The sequence below is a fragment of the Artemia franciscana genome, chromosome 11 (assembly GCF_032884065.1).
Source record: "Artemia franciscana chromosome 11, ASM3288406v1, whole genome shotgun sequence".
In the NCBI taxonomy this organism is placed as follows: Eukaryota; Metazoa; Arthropoda; class Branchiopoda; order Anostraca; family Artemiidae; genus Artemia; species Artemia franciscana.
In genome coordinates, this window is record NC_088873.1 from 291,096 (window position 1) to 318,215 (window position 27,120).

At 35.6% G+C, this 27,120-nt stretch overlaps 1 protein-coding gene across 4 annotated transcripts; it reads left to right on the plus strand.

Moving 5' to 3' along the window:
* The first annotated feature begins 318 nt into the window (after positions 1 to 318).
* Positions 319 to 27,096, plus strand: LOC136032647 (transcription elongation factor 1 homolog). 4 transcript variants are annotated; one of them, XM_065712922.1, is made up of 4 exons: positions 357 to 420; positions 13,500 to 13,676; positions 19,167 to 19,292; positions 26,897 to 27,096. In XM_065712922.1, exons 3-4 carry the CDS (start codon positions 19,177 to 19,179, stop codon positions 27,027 to 27,029), a joined length of 249 nt encoding a protein of 82 aa, XP_065568994.1. In that variant the 5' UTR covers positions 357 to 420; positions 13,500 to 13,676; positions 19,167 to 19,176; the 3' UTR covers positions 27,030 to 27,096. The 4 variants fall into 4 exon arrangements, with proteins under 4 accessions (XP_065568993.1, XP_065568994.1, XP_065568995.1 ...); XM_065712921.1 differs by lacking the exon at positions 13,500 to 13,676 and having other exon boundaries at positions 319 to 420; XM_065712923.1 differs by lacking the exon at positions 13,500 to 13,676 and having other exon boundaries at positions 373 to 420; positions 19,154 to 19,292.
* The last annotated feature ends 24 nt before the right edge of the window (positions 27,097 to 27,120 follow it).

A 27,120-nucleotide genomic window follows, 5' to 3' on the forward strand; every position in this document is an offset into this window, starting at 1 on the left:
GAAAGGTTGTTCCAAAGCTGGACCACATAGACGGCTATTATTCAGAAAATTTAAAATTTTGTGCTTAGCCTCCTTGGTGACTGACAAAAAAAGAGTAAGTATGGGATTTCAATCATTGAAGCTATGACGTTGAACGGTCAACTTGATTCAAATAAAAAAAAAGATCCTTAAACTTTATTAAATTCAGAATACGAATTATATATCTACTTTAAAGTCAGTTCTCCAATTAACCGATTATGTCCTTTATGGCAGTTATAGAATGTTTTCTATATTCTCTTTCGCTATGGGCTCTGTGGGAGTTATATACTTTACTGACATCTATTCTTAACTTTTACCACAGAAACTTTACCTTTGTGAATCTTTTGACGAAGAACCGCCAAACCGTTTTATATTATTGTTGACAAATTGCCACAAATTTAGGTAGGCTTGTTGTCTCTTGTTATTTATGAAATTAAGATAAAATTATCAAAATTTTGTTATACAATCTCTTTTTGGTTCAAAATAGGGTAAAATTCTAGTTAATTGACTTCTTAATATCAGAAATGGTTTAGGTTAGGAAAATGAAACTTTCAGGGATGAACCTACACACTAAAGTATGTCCAGGGAAGGTATTTTGAAGCAACTACCTCCACTCCTTCTCCCTCTAGAGGGCTCTGACCTTTAAAAATGTGTGTGTTTTAAAAGTGAAACCTTGCAAAATAGATCTTCTGCTTAATTGAAGCTCAACAAAATTGTTTTCAGCTTTATAGCTTTGCTCATTTCTATTTTATAAGGTTTTAAAGATATTCAAACACATTTCTTAAATTTTGAAAAAAAAACCATTGATATGGCTCAAAATTCTACTCAAATAACAGGAATTGCATTTTCAGAACTAAAGGCAGCATAAAAGCAACTAGTAACTCAAAATTAAGGTAAAATGTTGTTTTGTCAAAATTTCAATAGGTCATGTACTAATTAAAAGATTAATAGGTCTCCTGTCATGTAGGCAAATTTCAGGGCCTTCTAGAGGAAGAAGGATTAGAGGTGTGTACTTTAAAATACCTCCCTGGGACATACTTCAGCCTGCAGACCCATTTCTGTAAGTTTCATTTTCCTAACCTAAACCCTTTCCAAGATAGGTAAAAGTCAATTAACTAGAATTTTACCCTTTACTTTTGTCACAAGGTTTTGAAGACGCCTATTACTACATATAGCAACATTCTCATGATTGCATATTGTTTCTTTCTTATTATTACAAAAGTGCATCTATTTCTTAGCTTTCTAAAATCCCCCTTCAACAAAACTAAAAATGTTTAAAGTTGGCAAGGTTTTGAAGCTGAGGGAAATGTAGGGGTTGGGCAATATGAATGAACAATGACATAAAAACAATATGCAATCATCAGAATCTAGCTATATATAGTATTTGAAAAAAAAACTCAAAAACTAAAATATCCTTTCTTTAAACTTTTAACACCACAAAAGCTTGCCCTTGACTAGCTGTAATTTCTGGGGGAAAAAGAGTAGCAATGATGAAAGATCATGACCATAACAAAGAAGGCTTAACCAATCAGTCCTTGTCCTACTGTCCATAGGGTAAATTTTGTCACAGGCCAATGTTACAACAGCTAGCCTACTATTGGAATTGTTCAGAAACAGCTGGCTAATTTAAACTCAAAAGTGTAATTTCTTGGATATTAGCATTAATGGAAGCATGAGTTTTTCAATTATCTTTTGACTTCCTACTATACAGAAATTACCAGTTATGGCTAGAATTAGTTTTTAAAATATAATTTTATTACCTTAAATTACCTTAAATTGCAGCTTGGAGTGATATAAGGATTATCCATCCTTGTGATGCTCCATGAGAAAAAAAAAGAATTCGTTTGGTGTAGATTGTGGCTGTTAGATTAGACTCTTGTGGAGGACTCTGCAGCTTCCCAATTGTAAAGGAACTCCTGGCAGAGCCATTCCCTATCAAGGTGGGACTTGAAAATGTCAATTGAAGTAGCAGAAACTGTTTCTTCAGAGAGCTGGTTCCACATATTGATGATTCTTTGGCTGAAGAAGTGGCTTCTATGTCTACTCATGGAACGCTGCATGGAGAGCTTCAAAGAATGTCCTCTAGTACCAGAATGCAAGGGTTGTGCAAAGAGACCATGAAGAGTATTTTTACAGAGGATTTTTTTGGTTAAAATAATGTCACCCCTTTTCTGTTGGTATGTCAGCGTTGGCAGCTTCAAACGACATAGTCTTTCTTTGTATGGAAATTTATTCATGTTGGTAACAATCTTAGTGGCACGACACTGGACATCCTCAAGCAACTTCCTATCTTTTTTGAAGAAAGGGGCTGCCAATGACATTCCAACCTCCAGGCGTGGATGTACAAGCGCCTTATATAACTTCATAAGAACTCTAGGGTGTTGGCTGGAGATGGTTCTTTTTATGATACCGAGGGTTTTATTTGCAGAAGATGAAACAGACTTAGCATGGCTGCTAAACTTTAATTGGTGATCTACAATAACCCCAAGATCTCTTTCATCAGAAACAGCAGAAAGGAAGTTGTCTTGAAGGAAATACTTATGATGCTTGTTATTTTTGCCAAAATGAATTACATGGCATTTGTCAACATTGAAAGTCAGAAGCCACATGTTAGCCCATCTTACTAGACTATCAAGATCTGTTTGAATTGATTGCTGGTCAGAGGGAGTTGCCGCTTTTCCAACTAGTTTTGAGTCATCAGTGTAAAGGGTAATAAGATTTGAAAGAAGGGTGGGTAATTTGTTAATATAGAAGTTGAAAAGTGTTGGTCCAAGAATAGTGCCCTGGGGCATGCCACTTAATACAGTTGTGGGAGAAGAGAAATGAGGAGTTCCTTGCAAATCAAAAACTCTGACACTCTGTGATCTTTCAGAAAGGAAGCCCATAATCCACTGTACAACACCTTCGTTGACACCTGCAGCCCTCAATTTGATTATGAGGAATTCATGACAAACTTTGTCAAATGCTTTGGACAGATCATGAAGAATCATGTCGACAGGAAAACCCTCATCAAGCAGTTTAGTCACTAATTCATATGTTTGGATAAGGTTAGTGTCCACAGATCTACCAGATCTGAAACCATGTTGTGATGTGGAAAGGATATTATTGACCTCAAGATGTTCAATTAGAGCTTTATTAACAAATCTCTCAAGCACCTTAACAACTGCAGAGGTGATGCTTATGGGATGGTAATTCTCTGCTGAGTCTCTTCGTCCCTTTTTATGGATCGGGGTTATATAAGATGTTTTCCAATCATGCGGTAGTTCCCCATTTTGAAGAGATAACTGGAACAGCATGCACAGGGGGTAGCTGAGAGCTTTTCAACACTCCCTAAGAAGACGTGGATGAACACCATCTGGTCCCTTTGACTTATTTACATCAAGCTTCTCAAGGCTATTGAAAACCATTAATTCACCTACTGACAGATCAGGCATAGGGAAAAGCACTTCATACAATGGAGGATCTGGTGAGGAGGTGCCTGAATTTTGGGTAAAGGCAGAAGCAAATTGTGTATTTAGAATGTCAGCCTTTTCTATTGGAGATGAGTGTAATACACTGTGGTCAACAAGGTCAGGAATAGTATGACGATTTGGGTTTTTAGAAGAGACATGTCTCCAAAAAGATTTTGGGTTTAACTTGATCTCAGAAGCCAAATTTTCCTCGTAGGCAGATTTCAGTTTTTTTTACAGAATCTGTTACACGATTCCGTACTGCCTTATAAAATGACAGGGTCTCCTGGTTCCTCTTCTTCATATACCGTTTCCAAGCTCTAGATTTCTGGTTAATCAGCTTCTTAACTTCCTTAGTGAGGAAGGGAAGTGTTTTGGGCTGTTTCCTAAAAATAACCCTGGAATGTTTCTTTTCAAGAGCAAGAAGAGTTTTTTTGAAATTTAGCCATGACTCATTGATGTCACTGGTGATAAGCATTGACCAGTTTGCAGATGAAAGTTCCTGCTGTATTGCCTCATAGTCAGTGAAAGTCTGAGGACAAAATTTAGGTTGAGGACAACTATTTAGGGACAACACAGACAGAATAACTAGGTGGTCACTACTAGCAATTGGCGGTAAATAATCATTACGAATGAGGGAATCAGTATCACGCAAAATGACAAGGTCTAACAGCAAGGGATTCTGATCAGCTCTATAGCGTGTAGGCTTATTGATAGTCTGATGAAGAAAATTATTTGATAGGCAAGATAGAAAAGGTGAGTCTCTACTATTAGATGAAATATGTCCAGTTCCTTCAACCCACTCAATTGCAGGAAAATTAAAATCTCCAGTGATTATTAACTCAAATGAGCTAGGAAGGGATATTGAAGATGTCATTTCATCAATGATAGTTTTGAGGGCCAATTCACTATCTTCAAGGGAAGGAGCGCTTGGACTTCGATAAACGCACCCAAGACGCAAATTTTTATTAGCAATGGAGATATCAAACCATACACTTTCTATCAAAGATATATCAAGCATAGTAGGATTTACAACACTAACCTGGATACCATCTCTTACATAAACACCAACTCCTCTTCAACAATTTGAGTGCTCCAAGTTGCTAAATAGTTGATATCCCAAGATCTGTAGGGATGTTTCAGTAACCGCCAAAAAAACTATGTTTTGGTAACAATTCAACAAAACTCGCAATATCTGCTGCTTCCTCCCTAAGAAGCACTTCGGATTCTAGAAGCTTATTTGTCAGACAGTCAACATTGCTTGAAAGAACACGGAAAGTATTTTCCGAAAGGGGCTTCCGACTCAGGATATTTGGCTGTTGAGACTCAGAGGTAATATCAGATATAGTACTTGAAAAACTTGAATCTGCTGAATTCTGACATAACACGAGCGAATTATTAGATATAACATTTGAATTAAAATTAGTAGAAATAGCTCTTAAATCGACATGGGAAACATTTGGAGAAGGATTGGATGAAGCTTCACAAGAAATATCAACTGACGATTTATCAAAACAAAGCACTTGGGAAACAAAACTATTTACATGAGGATGCGACGATATAACTAGGTTTCCATCGTGGATTGCTTTGGAGGGGACCGGAGTGGCGCTCCCCAACTGCGATGAGCAGCCTCGTTTTTTGGAATGATTTGGCCCTTGAAGATCATGAGGTTGGGCTCACCTGAGCTTATTCTTCTTTTCAACTCCTCAACTAAAGCCTTCCTCCTGTTTCTCTCTGTCTTGGATGCGTCACCACGAAATTATATATCCTTGTGGAGCTCGCGGGAGCAGTTGATGATTGACCTTTTGATGTCATATTGTATAACCCCAACTTTTCCCTCTGGTTCAAAACCCTGCCCACTTTATGTATTTTAGTTTGCCCCATGGAGAAGGAGGGTCAATTAGAAATGGATATGCTTCTAAAATTAGCATTTTTAAGTGTTATAGTGTGGAAACTATGGTGCTTTGCAGAATAGTTTCCAGTTTAGACACCTTGTGATGAAAGTAAAGTTTTAGTAATTGTGGTTGGCTGCTTATGAAGTAAATAAAAAAAAATGGGGCTAGTAGCCTAATATTATATTCCTTATTTTGTGTTATTTCTAAACGTTATAGAACAGTTTCTTTTCTGATAATATCCCCTCACCCTGAAAATGGTCCCAGAAGTAGCAGTTAATATATACATATTTGGATAATTTAGTAGAATCTATATGATTTAGGAAGAAAGTGAATAAATCACTTCATGCCCTTTTCCATGCTCTTTCCATATGCAATGTTAACTTTTAGGGCAAATTCTATTATGAGCCCTTAATTAGGGCCCCAATATTACCTTGTATATAGTTTTTATGATAAGCTATGATGTAGGCTAAAGTTAAAAACTAGCCTAATTAGCCTAAATATAAAAATTAGCTTTTAAGATATAAATTAGTTTTTTTATATAAATTAGTAAGCAATAGGTAAGAAGACGATCAAAAATAAATTAATTGCATCTCACATGTGTACTGCTTGCTTAAAATTATTTGACTGGCTAGAGTAACAAGATGCTATTGGACAGAGAGCTTGAACAAACTTATTGTGCCCATCTCAAAAACAATTTTACTGAAAGCATGAAGATTAATTAATATTTGCTAAAGAAATATTTTTGATGCTATAGAACATGAGCAATATATAAGAACACATTTGAAAAAAGCTTTTATCCAGAAATCTGAATTTTCCCCGATTTTTTTTTTAAACCAGTCTCAGAAACTGACAGTTGTCATAAGATTATGAAAATCCTGGTAAAATAGCCAGCAAATTTAGTATAAATGCTCGTTACACTAAAGTTTGACTATTTGTCCCAATTTTGTAAGAACAATTACTGAAACACAGGGGCCATTTTAAGTTTTAACAGCTTTAGCATAAAGAGCAGGGTATTAAGGAGGGGGCAACCCTTCATATATGGAATAAAATATGTTTGTTCAAAGTTTTAATGTTGCTCCTTACTTTCAGTAAAAAAAATATTTCATAATAAAAAAGATAATAAATAAGGGTTCCAAATAGGGATAGGTCCTTTTATTAGACAGTGAAACAAAAATATAAAACAAAGGCTGTAGAGTTACTAACATATCAAAATTAAAACAAACTATATTTATACTTGACAAAATAATCTTTTCAGGGTTGAAGCAAGTTACTGGTCCATAGACTTAAAAAGTTAACAAGCTGTTTTTGAATTTTGTAGTAATGTGTTGAAAAAAGGTGGTACAATTTTCTTCAAAATTGTAGGTCAAAGCAAGTTACTCATCCATCAACTTAAGAAGATCACTAACTGTTCTTGAGTTCTGTAATATTGTGTTGAATATTCTTCTAATTAAAAAATGAAATAATGATGAATATATAGGTGCTAAATTTATCATCATGTTCTTCTAATAGCAAATGAAATGTTGCTTAATCTTAAGTTGGTCTGTCATCTCCATATATACAACATTAGCATTTTTTCCATGACCATACTGCCTTTTCTATGACAAAATAAATAAGAGTTCCAGGGGCAGGTCACTTTATTAGACAGTGAAACAAAAATATAAAACAAGGCTCTAAGTATGTCAATGACACAGTTGGTCATCATCATCAGTAGAGTTACTAACATATCAAAATTAAAACAAACTGTATTTACACTCAACAAAATAATCACTTCAGGGTCAAAGCAAGGTTTGTTGACTTAAAAAGTTCACTAACTGTTCTTGAATTTTGTAATACTGTGTTGAATAAAGGTGGTACAATTTTCTTTGAAATTGTAGGTCAAACCAAGTTACTGGTCCATTGACTTAAGAAGATCTCTTACTGTTCTTGAATTCTGTAATATTGTGTTGAATATTCTTTTAATTAAAAATGAAATAATGCTGAACTTATATGCTAAATTTATCATCCTGTTCTTCAAATAGCAAATGAAATGTTGTTTAATCTTAGGTTGGTCTGTCATCCCCATATATACAACATTGGCATTTTTTCCATGACCACACTGCCTATTCTATGACAAAATAAATAAGAGTTCCAAATAGGTACAGGTTCTTTTATTAGACAGTGAAACAACTTGAGAATAAGCAACATTTCATTTGCTATTAGAAGAACAGAATGATGAATTTAGCACCTATAAATTCAGCATTGTTTCATTTTTAATTAGAAGACCATTCAATGCAGCATTACAAATTTCAAGAACAGCTAGTGAACTTCTTAAGTCAATGGACTGGTTACTTACTTTGACCAACTATTTTGAAGAAACTTTAACTGCCTTTATGCAATGTTGTATTACAATATTCAAGAACAATTAGTGAATGTTTTAAGTCAATGAGCCAGTAACTTGCTTTGACTCTGAAGTTTTTATTTTGTCAAAAGTAACTCTACTGATGATGATGAACAACTGTGTCATCAAAATACTTAGAGCCTTTGTTTTGTATTTTTGTTTCACTGTCTAATAAAAGGACCTGTCCCTATTTGGAACTCTTATTTATTTTGTCATAGAATAGGCAGTGTGGTCATGGAAAAAATGTCAAAAAAAGATAAAAATATACTAAAGAAAACTAACCTGTTTCTGTCAATGCTTAATTATGCAGGCTTATTTTAGTTTAGACAAGATTTATGTAGGAACTAAATTTCAGCTGGGGGGGGGGGGGCAGTTGTTCCCCTGACCCAGAGCAAATTATAGCCCTGGATTTTAGGCTCTTTAAAAATTCCTGGAAATCTGTTTAAAAAAAATTGCTATTAAAACTAGTGAAAATAATAATTACCATTCCTGAATCAGGTACAAATAGCAATTTGTTCTACTAAACAGTTTTTCTAAGAACACACATTAAAATTTTGGTTACTATAAGCTATTTTTAGCCTCTTTAACGGCTGAAAATGAAGTTGTCCCTGAAGCATATAGTGAATTTGGAAAGAGCATAAAAAAGACATCAAGGGGCATATTCACTTTCATCTTAGCTAAATTATGTTAATTTGTATAAATATCCCCATGCAGCCCTATGAATATATAAAAATTAGAATTGAAGACTGAAATTAATGCTTTATAATGTTATGCTGAATGTTCCTTGCCTATTAATCAGACTTTTATGTTTCTCTCCATTGCTAGGCTATTCATTTTTTTTAAATCATTCAAATAATATTTTATTTAAATTTCACTGTAACTTACTTAGGAAGTAACAAATTTCATCAAATCAAGACTACAGAAGCCTATTTAAACTAAGAACATATAATGAATTATGAAGTTTAATTGTCCTAGTAGAGAAATAGGCTTTATGGTAACAGTCCATAGGTACAAGATATCTAAATAAAATAAAAGTAGTAGCATTAAATTTATTATTTTATGCTCTGTAAAAATATCATAATGGCTTTTCTGGCAAAACACCCCCTTCCCCCAATTGTCCCAGGTACAGCCCCAGGGCAAATACAAAACTAAAAGCAAACATTAAAAGAGTGAAATTAGAACATTTTTTGGATAACATTGGAAGAAATCATTTCATATTATATTTTGGTAACTCATTCCATTACACAGGCAAAGAAAGGATTGTTCTTTGTGTGATGCCTGCCAGTTTTAACTTTAAAGTTGGGTTAAGGACTCTGGGTTAATCCAATGTAAATGCCGCCCCTTTTGCTCCCAGTTCTTGTCCACATCTTGCTTTAATAGTTCTTGGGTTTGAGATTGCATGTTTTGATTGCTTAGGGAATTCCAAAGCACAGCAATATGGTTAGAGCTGAAGTGGTAGTATTCTCTGCAGTTAGTGGTTTGTTGCAAAAAATTTTCAGGAGTTCCCTCAGATTTTCTTGTTAGGGTGTACAGAGAGAATGCTTGAAATAGAATTGCCATACCACTGCTTGAATGTTGGCATCACCTCTTTTTCTGTGGTAGATAAGGGTTGGACTTTTTAATACTGCAAGCCTTTCCTGGCACAGGAGGGTTCTTAGGTTATATGGTATTTTGGTTGCATACCCCTGGACACTTTTAAGCTGCTGCTTTTCTCTCTTGAATTATGGGGAGGCCAGTGTCATATTAAGCTCAAGCACTGGGTGTACCATGGACCATTGAGCAGCCACAGAGAAAGTATGACAAATTAAAAAAAAAAATGAAGAAAAGAAAGAATTTTGGAATATTCCACCATTATTCCAAAATATAAGCAGAATATGTGGTGTAGAATGTCTTGTAGTAATTACTTTTAGATTTGTATTTTAATTTTGTTGTTGTATTTCTGTGAGGTGATTTTCATGTACAACTATTGGGTGTTCAAACATGATCTAGCCTCAATAGATACATTCTAGTTTTGTTGAGACAGCTACCAAAAGGGGTTGTTGGATCTCTACTAACCGTTGTCAGAAGTAATGGTTAATGCCCTTGTTATGCCTTTTCAGAGTCCTGGATCAGTTTGATTTCTGTGGTGGGGAAAGAATCTGGGTCCTTGTATTCTTGCAATAACCACTTCAAGTGATACCAATTGGAGGGGTATGGGGTACATTGGCCCCCAGGATTTTTTGTCCTCTTGTAGATTAAAATTTTTTTTTGTATTAAAAAAAAAACAACTCTCACCCTTATTATTTTGAAAAACACAGTTTTGTCTACCTTTCCCTACATTTTTGTGAATTGGTGACACTTATCACTTCTACCTGACACAGACGTTTTATTCAAGCTACCACCCTAACTCAAGCCTAGTCGAATATTCTGCAAAAATTATTAATATCCTAATTTTTGTTGCAACTTTGAACCGTTGGTCACAGTAAATAAAAAAAGGCAATTTTTTTCAACTAAAAGTAAATTTTTTGTTTGGTACTTTCAAAAAAGCTTCTTATTCTTCTAACTAAACAACCCTTTTGTTTCAGGATTTGTTCTTAAAGAATTGGGACAAAATTCAAACATTTGTGTAAAGAGCAAGGTATCCTTGCTCTTGTAAAGAGCAAGCTCTTTACACTATACTTTTGGTCCCACGTCCTGGAGCCTTTCTCAACAAAAAAAAACGAAAAGACCGAAAAAATAAAAAAATCGTTTGAAAAAATAACACACTCAAAAATACAACAACTAAACACACAAAGAAGAAAAAAATAAATAAGAACAACTCACATCATAAACAAAATTCCAGCACTGATGAATTTTCCTAATCACAGTATTTTATTTGATCAGACAAAAATTGTAGATGTGTCTGTAGGACTTTAGCAAAGTTTCAGAGAAACTATAGAAATAAAGATTGTCTATGGGGGTATTAGTATTAATAGAGATGAAGGTGATTTTAGGATAAATTCAATTGATAATAGTTTAATTAAGGAGCAGGTAAAATCTTCAACCAGTAGTGATTTACATAACTGTCCTGGAACAAGTGATAACCCTGTGAACAAAAGTCAGAATGATGTCAAAGCTGGGGAAAGTAGATGGACTGCAGCTAAACTAGCAAACCAAATAATCTGTTTAATTTATAATCCATAAATTTTTTGATTAATCTGTGAGATTTAGTTAGGGGTGATGGCCCTGGGGTTTGGTGGCCTTTTTGTTTGTTCAAGTAAATATAGTCTTCACTTCTAAGATTCCCATTTATACAATGAATATTGAGAGGAGAGTGACCCATGGTTTAACTAAAGGCATTTGCTGTTTTATTATTATGTTGTAACATCAGCATTGGAAGTTTGTTTATAATGTGAATTGCTCATGTCTATATATTTTTCTTCTTCGCATGTTTAGTTGTTTTTTTTGTGTGTGGGTTATTTTTTAAAACGATTTTTTTTTTTTGTTCTTTTCGTTTTTTTTCTGTCAAGAAAGGCTCCCATATGTGAGGCTGAAATATTCAGAATATTTTTCAATTAAAGTGTTGTTTTGTTTTTATTTTTTGTTCACTGCTTTGTTGAAATTAAAACCTGTTTTTTTCTTGCTTAATTTTCCATTGCTTTTCTTTGAGAAACTTGTTTTATAGAATAAGCCCAAAACTTATGGAGGGATGGGTTCATGCCTTACAATACAGACTCGATTTAAAAATAAATCAGCAAATTTAGAATCTTAAGTGTTTTTAAGCTGTATTTCGTTTTGCTACTGTGCACTGCTAAAACATTTACAGTTTAGATCCCTAAGTGTAATGGCTGCATGCTTATCTTCTTCTATTGGGTAGAAAATAAAACAATTAGTTTCAAATGTAAGCGTAGTTTGTCAGTAAATCTTAACACTTAACTTTTTTTTTTTTTTTTTTTTTTTTTTTTTTTTTTTTTTTTTTTTTTTTTTTTTTTTTTTTTTTTTTTTTTAACAAGTTGGGTGATGTAAATATTTACCCCATAGCTTTAAAACTCTTGTAAGTAAAATTATTTCAGATAGAAACTTGTAATTTAGCTTTAAGCAAGTACAATCAAATACAACATTTTTATCATAAAAGTGAATCATCTAGCTACATTCTGGACAAATTTTGTTAAGGTGTTCCTTGTAGCACCCTTTTTTGCAGATGCTCCAGACGCTAGTCGTCTTCTGGTCAACTGAACAAGGACAGAAACTGCAGCTCTAAGTTTTGTGGCCAGAATATGAAAGTTCAGCATCTGAACTACCCGTAGAATCGATTTCAACAATATTGGACTCTAACCTTCGAAGTTCACGAGGAAGGGAGTTGTGTGGATACTCTAACCATCAAATGAGGCTTTGTAAGAAATAGTCCCAACTTTGTGGGGATTTGTCAACGCTGGATCACCTCTTCTATACTTTTTATGTGTTGGGAAGTACTCCTGTGTTTACACCTGTAATATCAAGCATTGCAAAGAAGATTGCGATTGGCTAGTGCTGACAGCAACATCTGATAGTGTAGTTTGCACATTTTTGATCTAAACTGTCAACACCAGATTTATTTGTTTTGTGCATTGAAGAGATCAAAGCTACTGTTTTGGTCTTATTAGACACATACAATTCAATAGTCTTCTTCTGAGCAAAGCCAAAGATTGAGGAGCCAGGCTCACAATCCCTGTGCAGAAGAAACGCTGTTGGGAGCTCGCACTAGTTCTTCCTAAGAGTTCCAATGTTGGTAGTATTCTGTCTCCTCAGCTCGTCAACCAACTTAATCCAGGAGTACCAGTTGCCTGCGGTTATGTTTCTATTTGTGACCATCACAGCCAGAGTCAATGTAGTGCGGGTAGGAATGGGTATTTACTGTGTGCCTACCATCTCGGTGGTTTTGCCACAATGTATGAAGGCATTGGATGAGCAGTAGGTGTGGGCATCAGTCAGACACTGTATTTTCAGTCCGTACTCGGCTGGCTTCAGAGGGATGTACACTTTGAACCAACATCGACCCCGGAAGGGAACGAGCATTTTGTTGATTGTCAAATGCTCAGACGGGGTTAAGTTCTTGCTGCATTCTGTAATCAAAGCACTTCCTAGAAAAGTAAAGGAAGTCTTCTTCAAAGAATTCCTAGAAAAGTAAGGAATGAAAGGGAAAGGTAAACATATTCAACTTTTTAGCAAGAAATACTTTTGGAGCAGCAGAAATGCTAAATTTACAACTAAAAAGCTTGCAAGACCTTCAGTATTGGTGTAGATAAATGATGAAAGTAATGCAACTATAGTCTCCCTATCAAATGTTACTTATTCAGACTCTCTAACAGCCGTTTTTCAAAATATTTGATCCTGACAGTTTTCATTTTTTTTTTTTTGTTACGTAATTGGTTGGTTAGGATAACAAACTACCCCAGGATCCCTAAGCTGCTTTCTGGATGGACGCAGTAGGTCTATTGACTCACCAAAGATTCTCCATGGGGTGTTTGAAGATCACATGGAACCATGAGGATGTAGTCCCAGGGGTAATTGAGAAATCTCAAGAACAAAAGTACCTGGGGTAATTTTTTACCCCACCCGACCAGTTAAGGGTTAAAACGAATTTTAGCTATTCTGTGCATGAGAAGCCCCCCCCCCCTTCAGCTCCTGCTCTTAGTGGTAAAGTTCAACTAGTATTTTAGTCAATGTTTTTTTTTTTTTTTTAAGAATGCACTACATATAGCCAGTTGTTTGCTTTTTATTGATTGTCTTTAAAACATTTGAGTATTTTGTTGTTTTGAGCAGATGGAAATAATTATGCCTTGTTCATGGTCTCTTATTGGAGCATTGGTTGTTGAAGCATAGGAAGCTTCCATCCTATTCAATTTTCGGGATAAGCTCAAGATTAAGTGGGTATCTGTTAGTCACTTCCTCACCACCCATTGTGTAGGCTTAGACCAAGTACACTTGCTCCAAATGAAGGTAGGTCAGGGGGTAAGTTTTTCTCAATATTCATCTAAATCACCTTTCGTGTATATTTTGAAAATTTGGAATAGAAATAAGAACTTTAAGGTTTTAGGCCCCCCCCCCTACCTTCTAAGTAGATCCACTGATGTCTATACTAATAATTGCTGCAATGCTCTATGACCGCTAGTTTTTTTTAGATAATTAGGTCTGTAAATATGATTCTTTTTTATGACTATATCTACGTATAGAGATAAATGTGCCACCCCTCACCAGTATGTCTTCGAAATTGGGAGGCTATTCAAATAGCCTAAAATAGCACCATTTTATTACTTAAAAGGGTGGCTACTACTTTATTCCTTTCAAACGAGGGTAAATTATTCCTCTCCACATGATATACAATCGCCTTCTTAGAAAAAAAAATAACGCATTTCGGTGATTTAAAACATGTTTAAATCAATAAAAAAGTAGACTTTTTTGATACGTCTGTTATGATGAAATTCGTTTTTTTTTTTTTTTTTTTTTTTTTTTTTTTTTTGGTATTTTGATTCTGTTGACTATGGCCTTTCCTCATTTACAGCTATTACTATGAGCTGTTTGATTTAAAAATCTGTTCTTTTTTTGGCTGATTATGCTATTTTCTTATAAGGCCTTTAAAAAGTTACCTAATGGTAAAATAAATAATGACGTAAGTGTGAAGATAATTTTCGAGTGATTATAAAATGTATTCTTGTCATTATTCATTATTAAGTTTATTTTTGTGCTGAAGTTACTATTTTAGTACTAAACCCTGGTACGTCCCTTTTTTGTATGTTTTGAAGTATTGATGTTAGTCAAGGTTATACCATGGAGGATTTTGGGGTGGATTCTTAATGCTTGTTGGGGTAAATACTTTGGACATTTAGGTATTAAGTCCTTCAAAAGATTGTTGAGATTATCGTAATGTTGCACAACAAGACTGAGATATACAACAAAAGTAGTGGCGTATTTTCGTCAAAATCATGGGGGGGGCAAAGTTGGAGCTATTTTCCCAAATCAACTGAAAATGACACTGAAAACAGAAAAAAATGAGCCATATAGTGCCATAAAAGCAAAAACACAAACTAACCCGTATCTGTTGATGCTTGAATTATGCATGCTTATCCTAGTTTGAAAAAGATTTTTGAAGAAACTAAATTTTAGCTGGGGGGGGGGGCAAACTGGAGTCTGGGGAGCAAACTGGAGTCTGGGGGGCAAACTGGGGTCTGGGGGCAATTGCCTGCACATTACCCCACTGAACATAAGACGATACCGTGCTAAAATTCCTACACAGATTGGTCTAATTTTCACCCCCTCGTTGGGATTTTCAAAAACACACCCCATTCCTGGAAAAATTTAATATAGTTGCCCGGAATGTACTTCTTTTAAAATCCCCTCTTTACTTAAAGGAGTAGACCTGTGTGGACTTCTTCTCTACTAGAAATTGTTTGAGAATAATTAAAAAATAAATTAGAACGCTAGCCCTTCTCCTGAAATATTGCCTCTGCACATCCATCTATGGTAGCTCATATGGGATGACATATGACGACAGTCAGTTCACTATGACGATATCAGTTCATATGACGACTGTTGCAGTTAGCAACTATTTCTACGAGCTATTAGGAAATGAGCTAAGAAGATAGTAGTTTGCAGCATTGGAATATGTTAATCTCCCTTTTTTGTGCTTTGTAAGAGACACGTACCTAGTTAGAAAAGTTTTTCTGAATTCTTATTATTTGAAAGACATTTTTGGATACCATATAATGTTTTAGAGGTAATAACTTGGCTAAATAAAAAAGAGAGAGAGAGTTAGTGAAGAAGAAGAAGAAAAGAACTGTCTTCCTAATCCAGCAATTGAGATAAATGAATACTTGAATGAGATCTTAGCCTTACTCATCTGTCCAATTACCCAGGACAAAACAGTATGACCAAACTGTATGCCAAAGCTTGTAAGCCGTTGTAAATTTACAAGCAAAAGCACCTTAAATCCAATGAAATATTTCCAAGTAAATTCTTCCATTAGGGCCCATCAGAGGAATACCACCTGCCTAAATGGGTTCCGACGTTTTACTTTCCTTACCCGGCAAGGTGGAGTGTCTACCATAAAGTTCTTTTGTGGTATCCCTATATTGGGTAAAACTTTGAAAATGTATGCATACTAGTAAAATTACACAAAGAATACCTAAAAATAAGATTAGTTCTATCCATATTGGAATCCCATAGGGTAGTGAAACTTAAATACTAATCTGGAACAATTACAGACTCTATGGGCTGGAGGTGGGTTATAAAACAGAGTGCTTTATTAGTTTCTGGGACCAATTAAAGATTTAAACCCCGTCAAGCTGGTCCAGAACCATTGTATAAATACAAAATTTCCAAACAAAAAATGAAAGAAAAATTACATTAATATATCCCTTAGTATTTATTGATAATTTTTGTATGTTTACCTAAAAGTTTATTATGCAGAGAGCCAAATTTTTTAAATTGCCACTAATTGTATTGGCGAAAAAAAAACCCTCTTAAGATCAATTTTTGGCTAAGCGTTTGACATCTATTTTTAAAATCTATGTAAGTACTGCATCGTCTGCTGTGTAATTACTGAATCGTCTGCTTCTCCACAGTCCTCGCTGTTGGCCATGGCTATAATCCTGGATTGGGATATGCGTGATTCATCATTGAAATATTTGGAATATAACGTCTCTTCAAAGGGGACTTGGTGTAGGATGAATGGTAACAGTGCTTGGCTGATCTCTGATATATATTCTTTGTCATCTTTGTTGCTCCGTTCAATATCTGTTAAGGCGCTATCAGTGGACAGCTGCGTCAATCGAGAAGGGGGATTTGCCTGAGCCCCTCCCCCCTGCGCATGCAATTTTGTCTTGATGGACTTGCAAAAAAAGAGGCTGACTCTTGATTTGAAAGAATGCATTAAAAATAATAGTTTTTTTCAAAAATGCAAATTGAATGATGTACTGACATATGAGGGCTTGGCCGCCCTTTTAACTGAACATCACAAAAATACAAGAAATTATAGCTTTTATTCAAGTGAACTGCGGACCTGAGATTTATCTTGAGGTACGGAGATGCGAATTTAGGTTAAAAAAAAGGTGGATTGCCCTATTTAAAAAATAGGGTAAATTATATAAGCATCGGAATTTGAAGATGCTGTTAATTTATCAACACCTAGTCACATAGTCTAGGTAACTGGACAGACCTGATACAGAATTGCATATTGTCGCCGCCGGTAAGGGGAGGGGGGTAATGGCCTCTGGGAAATAAGAAGACGTTAAAAAATGCGTCAAGACAGTAATGACAAATATTCCCATTTGAATCTTGTTTTAAACAATGCTCCTGATCGTACTTGTCCCCCTGGAGAATTTCTTAGTGGTGACAATGGTGCCGCATTACAAAGAACCTACATTATGACGTAATATATACGTCAAACCCCCGTCAAACCGCCCCCCAAACCCCCAGCTTTTAAAGACTCTTTTGTACAGGTTTTTTTGGGGGGGGGGACTTTATTGTTACTAATTACTAGTTTCGGCGCAATGGTTCTCCTGTCCTCTTGTGTTTAACATTTTTCAAAGTTATTCCATTATTCATTCATTTCAATTTTTTGTTAATTAAAAGAGGGCCTTTCCCAAGCCAAGAGCTGGGGGTTAGCAAAAAAACAAAAAACCTGTACAAAAGAGTCTTTAAAAGCTGGGGGTTTGGGGGGCGGCAGCCCCCCAACTGCCTCTTCTAATTCCTGTACGTTTTAAGGTTCGACTTTGGGACGCAGCCTCTTTAACTCTTTAAGAAAACGAAGTTTTTTTCATATTATTTCTGTACGTTTTTCTACAATCCATGATGGATGTAATTTAATAATTCCTGTACTCCTCGTACAGGAATTAGGAGAGGAACTTGGGTGGCTGCCGCCCCCCCCCCCCCGCTTTTAAATCATTGTATAAAATAGAAAAAAAATAGATAGAATGACCGAAATGTTTCTTTTGCTCATAAGAAGCTAATATTCTGTTATCTCTCAAATGATAAGCTGTCCAGGTGTTATCAAAATTTTTTTGATGTTGTGAAAAAAAACCGCCCGTAAGGGACTTGAACCCTTGACCCGAGGATTAAAAGTCTCACGCTCTACCAACTGAGCTAATAACTTGCATGTGTGTAAATATAACTTCTCAATGCATTTTTTGAAAGTCAGAAGCCACATGTTAGCCCATCTTACTAGACTATCAAGATCTGTTTGAATTGATTGCTGGTCAGAGGGAGTTGCCGCTTTTCCAACTAGTTTTGAGTCATCAGTGTAAAGGGTAATAAGATTTGAAAGAAGGGTGGGTAATTCGTTAATATAGAAGTTGAAAAGTGTTGGTCCAAGAATAGTGCCCTAGGGCACGCCACTTAATACAGTTGTGGGAGAAGAGAAATGAGGAGTTCCTTGCAAATCAAAAACTCTGACACTCTGTGATCTTTCAGAAAGGAAGCCCATAATCCACTGTACAACACCTTCGTTGACACCTGCAGCCCTCAATTTGATTATGAGGAATTCATGACAAACTTTGTCGAATGCTTTGGACAGATCATGAAGAATCATGTCGACAGGAAAACCCTCATCAAGCAGTGTAGTCACTAATTCATATGTTTGGATAAGGTTAGTGTCCACAGATCTACCAGATCTGAAACCATGTTGTGATGTGGAAAGGATATTATTGACCTCAAGATGTTCAATTAGAGCTTTATTAACAAATCTCTCAAGCACCTTAACAACTGCAGAGGTGATGCTTATGGGACAGTAATTCTCTGCTGAGTCTCTTTGTCCCTTTTTATGGATTGGGGTTATATAAGATGTTTTCCAATCATGCGGTAGTTCCCCATTTTGAAGAGATAACTGGAACAGCATGCACAGGGGGTAGCTGAGAGCTTTTCGACACTCCCTAAGAAGATGTGGATGAACACTGTCTGGTCCCTTTGACTTATTTACATCAAGCTTCTCAAGGCTATTGAAAACCATTAATTCACCTACTGACAGATCAGGCATAGGGAAAAGCACTTCATGCAATGGAGGATCTGGTGAGGAGGTGCCTGAATTTTGGGTAAAGGCAGAAGCAAATTGTGCATTTAGAATGTCAGCCTTATAATGTCAGCCTATTGGAGATGAGTGTAATACACTGTGGTCAACAAGGTCAGGAATAGTATGATGATTTGGGTTTTATATATATATATATATGATATATATATATATATATATATATATATATATATATATATATATATATATATATATATATATATATATATATATATTTCGATTATCGTATTTTTTTGTATAGCAAAAAACAAACCCAGAATCGGAAGAAGATAATAGTTCAATCAGAACTGCAAAATTCCCTTTATGCCAAACATAACTAGTTCTTTATTTATTTCGTACAATTAACTGGTCATGGTAAAGAAAGGGGTTAAAACTGATTTGCGAATTGTCTGTTCAGTTTTGTGTTTCAGGTGATCAACAATGGGAAGAAGGAAAAGTAAACGAAAGCCTCCTCCAAAGCGGAAAGCAATTGAGCCACTGGACATTCTATTCAATTGTCCCTTCTGTAATCACGAAAAATCATGTGAAGTAAAGATGTAAGTTATCATGTTTTAAATCAATTTCCTGTAGGATAATGTGTTTCTATACAGGTTGCCTTGTCGGGAATATTTTCCGAAATTGGTTTTGGGAGAGAAGGGAGGCTTGTTTTCACCCCCTCCAAAGAAAATAAAACTGCAAATACGGGAAAGCACAAATGCCTCGGCTTTATTTGGGGGGGGAGTGAAGCACATTTCGCTTCTGATACGTACCAGGTGGTTTTCAGAAGGCTCGGTGTCGACATGAAAGAAAAAATACTCCAAAAATACAATAAAAACGGGGGGGGGGGGGTACCAATTCACGGTCATTTAGGGGAAGCGAGGATTTTTTTTTTATTAGGGATGATTCAAACAAAGGAAATTTTCATAATCTAGGACGGGGGCAATATTTTCTTTTCATTTTTAATAGAAATAAGAAATAAAGGTTATTTTTGAAATGTAAGGAGGGAATATTCCCCCCCCCCCCCTTCGATAGGTGCCCCTCGCCAAAGATCACTTAGCGAGAGACAAGTAGTTATTCACGTCGCTTGGCTCTCTCTGTAAAAATTATCATACAGATTTTAGCCTTTTGAAAGGGTCTGGTGTGTAAACACAAGAATTTTTATGGCACTTGGTATTAACCAAGTGACATATAGCGATCGCAAATTCTGTTGGTCTGTCTGTCCCGGTTTTGCTACGTTAGGCACTTCCAGGTAAGCTAGGACGATGAAATTTGGCAGGCGTATCAGGAACCGGACCAGATTAAATTAGAAATAGTCTTTTTCGCAATTTGACCGTCTGGGGGGGAGGGGGATCGGTTAATTCGGAAAAAATAGAAAAAATGAAGTATTTTTAACTTAAGAATGGGTGATGAGATCTTAATGAAATTTGATGTATGGAAGGATATCGTATCTCAGAGCTCTTATTTTAAATCCCGACCAGATCTAGTGACATTGGGGGGAGTTGGGGGGGACCTAAAATCTTGGAAAAGGCTTAGAATGGAGGGATTGGGATGAAACTTGGTGGGAAAAATAAGCAGATGTCCTAGATACGTGATTGATGTAACCAGAATGTATCAGCTCTGTTTAGGGGAGTTGGGGGGGGGGGGGTAAATTCTGAAAATTAGAAAAATGAGGTATTTATAACTTACGAAGGAGTAATCGGATCTTAATGAAATTTGAAGTTTGGAAAACTATCGTGTCTCAGAGCTCTTATTTTAAATCCCGACTGGATCCGGTGACATTGGGAGAAATTGAGGGGGGAACGTAAAATCTCGAAAAACGCTTATAGTTGAGGGATCGGGATGAAAGTTGGTGGTAAAGATAATCATAAGTCCTAAATACGTGATTGAAATAACCGGAACGGATTCGTTCTCTTTGGGGGAGTTTGGAGAGGAGGGTTAATTCTGAAAAATTAAATAAAATGAGGTATTTTTAACTTACGAAGGAGTGATCGGATCTTAATGAAATTTGATGTTTAGCAGGATATCGTGTCTCAGAGCTCTTATTTTAAATCCCGACCGGATCCGGTGAAGGGAAAGTTAGGGGGGGGGCGGAACCTAAAATATTGGAAAACGCTTAGAGTGGAGAAGTCGGGATGAAATTTGGTTGGGAAAATAAGAACAAGTCCTAGATACGGGATTGACATAACCGGAAAGGATCGGCTCTCTTTGGGGGAGTTCGGGGGAGGGTTAATTCTAAAAAATTAGAAAAATGAAGTATTTTTGTCTTACGAAAGAGTGATCATATGTTAATAAAATTTCATATTTAGAAGGACCTCGAAACTCAGATCTCTTATTTTAAATCCCGACCGGATCCAGTGTCATTAGGTGGGGGACCGGAAATCTTGGAAAACGCTTAAAGCGGAGAGATCAGAATGAAACTTGGTGGAAAGAATAAGCACAAGTCTAAGGTAGGTGACTGCCATAACTGGACCGGATCCGCCCTCTTAGGTGGAGTTGGGGGGGGGGGAGTAATTCGGAAAAATTAGATAAAATGAGGTATTTGTAACTTACGAACGGGTGATCAGATCTTAATGAAATTTGATATCTAGAAGGATCTTGTGCCTTAGAAGTCTCATTTTAAATCTCGAGCAGATCCGGTGACATTGAAGGGAGTTGGAGGGGGAAACTGAAATTCCTCGAAAACGTGAAAATAGAGGTATCTTACGAATGGGTGATCGGATTTTGATGAAACTTGATATATAAAAGAATATTATGTCTCAGATGCTCCATTTTAAATTCGAATCGGATCCGGGGACTTAGAGGGTTGGAGGGGGAAAACAGAAATCTTGGAAACCGGAAATCTTGGAAAACGCTTAGAGTGGAGAGATCGGGATGAAACTTGATGGGTAGAATAAGCACAAGTTATAGATACGAGATTGACTTAATTGGTACGGATCCTTTCTCTTTGAGGGAGCTGGGGGATGTTAATTTGGAAAAAATCAGAAAAATTTAGGTATTTTTAGCTTTAGTACGGGTGACCGGATCTTTATGAAATTTGATATTTAGAAGGAACTCATGTCTCAGAGCTCTTATTTCAAATCCCGACCAGATTTTTTGACAGTGGGAGGAAACCGGAAATCTTGGAAAACGCTTATAAATGTTGTAGATACGTGATTGACGTAACCGGACTGGATCCGCTCCTTTGGTGGAGTTAGGTTGTGGGGTTTAGTGTTTTGGCGAGTTTGGTGCTTCTTGACATGCTAGAACGATGAAAATTGGTAGGCGTGTCAGGGAGCTGTACAAATTGACTTGATAAAGTCGTTTTCCCCGATTCGACCATCTGGGGGGCTGAAGGGAGAGGAAAAATTAGAAAAATTGAAATATTTTTAACTTACGAGTGAGTGATCGGATCTTGATGAATTTTGATATTTAGAAGGACTCGTGACTCAGAGCTCTTATTTTAAATGTCGACCGGCATTAAGCCTCTGATTTTCCTTTTAAAGCAATTTATTGATTCTTAGAATTTTGCTCATACCATATCAGCTCTTGGCTCTTGGCTCTTCCGACCTCGTCACAAGTGCCATATTAGCTCTTAGCTCTTGTTTCTTTTGGTGGGATTTCTGGCTTGATTTTGTACAATTCTGAAGCCAAAAATGTTTTCAACTACCTTAAACTTGTCAACTACAATTCAACTACATAGAAAAAAGAAACTATTTCTCTGTTGCCAACGCACCATGAAGTATGCAGCAGCTGTGGCTCATGGGTCATGCAACTACATGTTGCACAGCAGCACATGCAACTACATATCGCATACAGAAGCGCTTGCAACTACATCTCGCAATTGAAAAACTTGTATGTTCCTGTATCACGTTTGCAGATGCGTTATGATTGCTACAAGTTATTATTTGTAAGGTCAAAATGTAATTGGAGAGCTTCTGAAATAATTTCTGTGCGTACAAAGTAAACTTCAAACTCTATATTCTTTAGTTTTTGTTTCTACCTGTATTAAGGTACCTTAATACAGTACCTATCTTATGTTAATGAATATGAATTAGTTCATTTTTTAACTTTTATATCCTAGTGTGTGGTTCATTTTCTTGCTTACTAACATGTTACAAACGTCTTACTTACAAACGTCTAAAACATAATGAACGTCAAAATCGAAAATTAAGAAAAAGTTTGAACTTCTGTTTCGAAATCAGGATTTCTGGTATAATTTCCCAGAAATTTGTCAGAGATGCGGAAATATTATTTAGGGTTTCGGAAAGGTAATATGATGTTCTTTCAGTAGCCAAAGTTATATGATTTCTTAAAAGATAAGCTGCAGAGTTAGGGCATTTTACTCAGACAAAATGTAGAGAATTTGCAGAATCAAAACTTCATAAGCGAAAAAGTCACCAAAGACATTTTATTCATGGAAAACCAATGTAAGTTCCAGTTTTTAGGACACCAAAATCTGTGCGCGTTGAAAAAAATTCCACCCTGTCAAGAAGAAACAGTTGCTTCTAAGATGTCAAGAATATTGACGGACGACGACAATTTTAGAAACTGTTTCTTATACTACTACTACTACTACTACTACTAATAACTCACTGCAGCACCAAGCCGCCTGAGGCCAACACAGCTACGCACGCTCCTCCTCCAACCTAATCTATTTAAAGCCTCCCTCTTTACACCCTCCCAGGAAGTTGTTGGACCTTGCTTAAGTTTTCTATGGACAATATAAATTCTGTGATTATTCAAAGTTACTTGATTTTTAAAGAGTTCAGCTTCGAAGCTAGGGCATTTTACTTAGACAAAATCTTGGAAATTCGCAAAATATAAACTTAGAAATAGAAAAAGATTTCTGAGATTTCAGAATAAATTTTATTTTGAACACCCAATGTCAGATCCAGTTTTTGGAAGATCAACCCTCGTTGAAAAAAATATCCTGCCTAGTCTGGAAAAACACTTACCTCTAGGATATCAAAAAAGTTTAATACATCAGGACAGTTTTGGAAATAATTTCTAAGTAAAGGAAGACATTTTATATATAAGAAAGCTCATGTCATCTTATTTATTTTACATAGTATTACTTGATCGAAATACAAAAGGGTATTAAATCAAAATTTTTAGAAAACAACCCAAAAAACTTAATGTGGCACTCGAGATAGACTTTTTTGGAATTATTTCCAAGAAATAATAGAAGGGTACGGAACTTCTTTCTCCGGTTTTCAGAGAGACAATTTAATGTTCTGTAGGAGTACAACATAAAATTGTCTGAAAAAGTTTACTTTCCCGGCTAGGTTGTTCTGTTTTGACAACATTTTTTTCTTCAAAACTTCAGGAAATTTTATAAACTTCATAGGGACTTTTCTGTACTATTTTACGATTCCCTGGCCCAGGAAAAAATTTCGAGTTTAGGTTTCTTACTTTTTCGGAGCTACATAGCGCTGATCACGAGACAAAAAGTTATAAAAGCAGTAGTGTTGCTCCGCAACATAGTTACTACATAAAGAAATATTGTCAGTAGGAAAGCCAAGTGAATAGAAGTTGCAACAAATCGCTTGGGAGGCAACTATGGTTTTCAATACACTACGCCCCACTGGTTTTTCTTTGTTGCCCCTCTGCTCTTAAGAAAACCTTATGTTTTAAACTGTAAATGCATTTTCGATAAGGGCGCGTTTTTCTTTACTTTGAATGAATCCAAAATCCATTTTGAAGTTATTCAGACATTTTTCGGATTCTGAGAAGAATTCTTAGGATTCTAGAAATGTCTAAATGACTTTACTTCATTTTTGCTTTATTCATAGTAAAGAAAATCGAAATCCGATATTCGGCTGATAAGATAGTATGCAAGATGAATGACGATTTGGTGAATTTGATGGACAATTAAATTACAATTTATAGACTTCAGTTGGGTTTTTGTTTGTGTATTTGGGTTATTGTAGGAAGGGGTCGAGGGCGTTTCCATTTATGCTGTATCATTTAGTCCCTGTTGACTTGAGTATTCCTTGATTAATTACCCTATCTCAGGGCCATATCAAGGATTTTCGTTCTTGGAGAAGTAGGGAGGGGGGGGGCAAAAGAGTTTAGACTGGGTAAGGGGTTTACGTAAATATTTTTCTTCAGGAGAGGGGGAGAGGTTAACCAAAAGAATTACCGTTTGGAGGAGAAGGTTAAGGGAATCTTTACTTGAATTTTCGAAACCAATTTTTTCTTTCTTTTTTTTTAGCTTTTTAGGAGAAATAGCCCCTTTTACCTGCATTTTACGACCAACTTATTAGTCGGATAGATATTCCCGGGGGAGAATGCCAACCCGATATCCCTCTTCCCCTTGGCACGACTCTGCCCCATTTGACACAGAAGAGTAGACTAATAATTCTGCTTAGAACTGAAACGAGCCGTCGCTGAATTCACACAGATGAATACGAAGGATTAAATTTTTCCGTCATCACAATCCGGTTGCCAACTTGGTGATTTTAACTACCTAGAGATGTAACTGTTCATCTCAACATAACAATTAAGTAATTTTTTGGCAGAGAGTAGCAACAGTGAAGGAAGAGACAAGTATCAGAGTAATTATTTACAAGTAAAAAAAAAAATAAGAAAAAAATCGGGTAGAATTGCCGTCGATGGGAGTCGAACCAACTTAGATTCCGGTAACTAGCAAAAGCTTCTACCAAGCAAACACAATTAAGCTTAATCATAGCGTTTTAGTATATACTTTATAGTTCAAGACAAACAAATCAATAAATTTAGTAACATTTGAAGTTATATTTATTTTTTACATTAAAGTAATCTATAGTAATAAACAAATTTCTTTTCTGCCTCTATCTTTTTGACTTTTTGTGGGCCTGTTGATAATTTATGTATGCAGGGCTTAGTTAGGTTGGCTAAAAGGGCAGCTCTCGATACTAGGACTCCCCAAAATCTTAAGTTTTTCTGAATTTTTGCGCACTTCTTATTGTGGTTACACATAAAAATAATTTATTGTCTTTTCCTGGAAAAAGAAATTTTTATGTATGTGTCTGGTCTTATTCATAAAAAAACGGAAGAAATAGTAAGGCTTTGTTTTTTCTTAAAGTTAGATTTACAACCTGCCCTTTCAAACACAGCAAGGTCTATCTATTGATTCAATATTTTCTTTATCTTACTTCGGTTTCAAGATTTTTTTAGCATTTGCCCTTAAAATATTTTACAATATTTTCATAACAAAGAAAAGATATTTTCAGTTTGTCTACTTTTCTCTAAAATTTATAATGTTTAACATGTTACTTTCTAATTTCTGCAGCGCAACTCGTGAAATTTCTCTTCTTATTTTGGCTTCTTATTCTCTTCTTATTTCGGCTACTCATGGATATATTGATTGATTATGTGATTGATAAGCAATTTACGAGTGCCTAGTTCAGTCAATAGATCTCTTGTCTACACTTTCTTTAGTGTAAAAAATTAAATAACTTATCTACTGTGACCGACTGATCCAGTCGGTCACTTCTTCCTTCACTTGTTATCTTGCTTTTTTCTTTGCTTTGCTCTCTTCTTTTCTGATTCTTTTTTCTCTCAGGTGCAAATTTTAGGGGTATAAACTGGATGATGTATAAATCCTGTGTGAATTGTGAACAAATCAGAAATTAAAGTTCGCCTAAACTAAATTTATTTAGAAAGGTATTGTTCTTTCCTCCTTCCTTATCAGTTTTGTTGTTCAAGCAACAGTTTTTAATAAATATAGAATTACGGAGACGCACACAAATGCTCATTTTTTTATCTGTATTAGGTATTTGAGATGATTCTAGAATGTTTGTTTTTTTTCACCTGACTGTATTAGTTCCTCTAAAATATCGAAGAGAGTTTGTCCAGAAAACGATTACTATTCCTAATACTGAAGGGGAAAAGTACCAATAACAAGAACCAGTCAAGAAATAAAAAAAGTACCAATAACAAGAACCGGCCAAGAAATAAAAAAAAGTCTTTTTCTGTAATTGACGGAATGGTAAAAATGTTACTTGTTGTTCCCGCTACACAAAAAAAAAAATTAATTTTGTAAAAGTAAAAATGAAAGGGAGTTCCTAGAAAATAGTGTGGAATACGTAGAACAGAATTTGTGCTGACTTTGCCACACGCTTTTTAGCAGACTTTTAAACCTACTGCTCTGGGTATAAATTTCCAGGGATGATATATTTTAATTAATTGTATTTTCCAGGGACAAAACGAGGAATACTGGACGAGTCACATGCCGTATATGTCTAGAAGATTACCAGACCACTACCAATTTCCTCTCCGAACCTATTGATGTTTATAATGATTGGATAGACGCGTGTGAGAGCGCTAATTAACTTACTGTCATTTTTATTTCTTTTGTACATATCTAAAATTTTAGTTAGTATAATTCTTTAATTTCAATCTTTCTGTATTTTCAAATTATTG

What these genes read in the sequence shown, in the direction of transcription:
- LOC136032647 (XM_065712921.1), top strand. Translation starts at nt 19,177, where the DNA reads ATGGGAAGAAGGAAAAGTAAACGAAAGCCTCCTCCAAAGCGGAAAGCA. An exon ending in AAATCATGTGAAGTAAAGAT is followed by an intron (nt 19,293 to 26,896) that starts GTAAGTTATCAT and finishes TGTATTTTCCAG; the next exon opens with GGACAAAACGAGGAATACTG.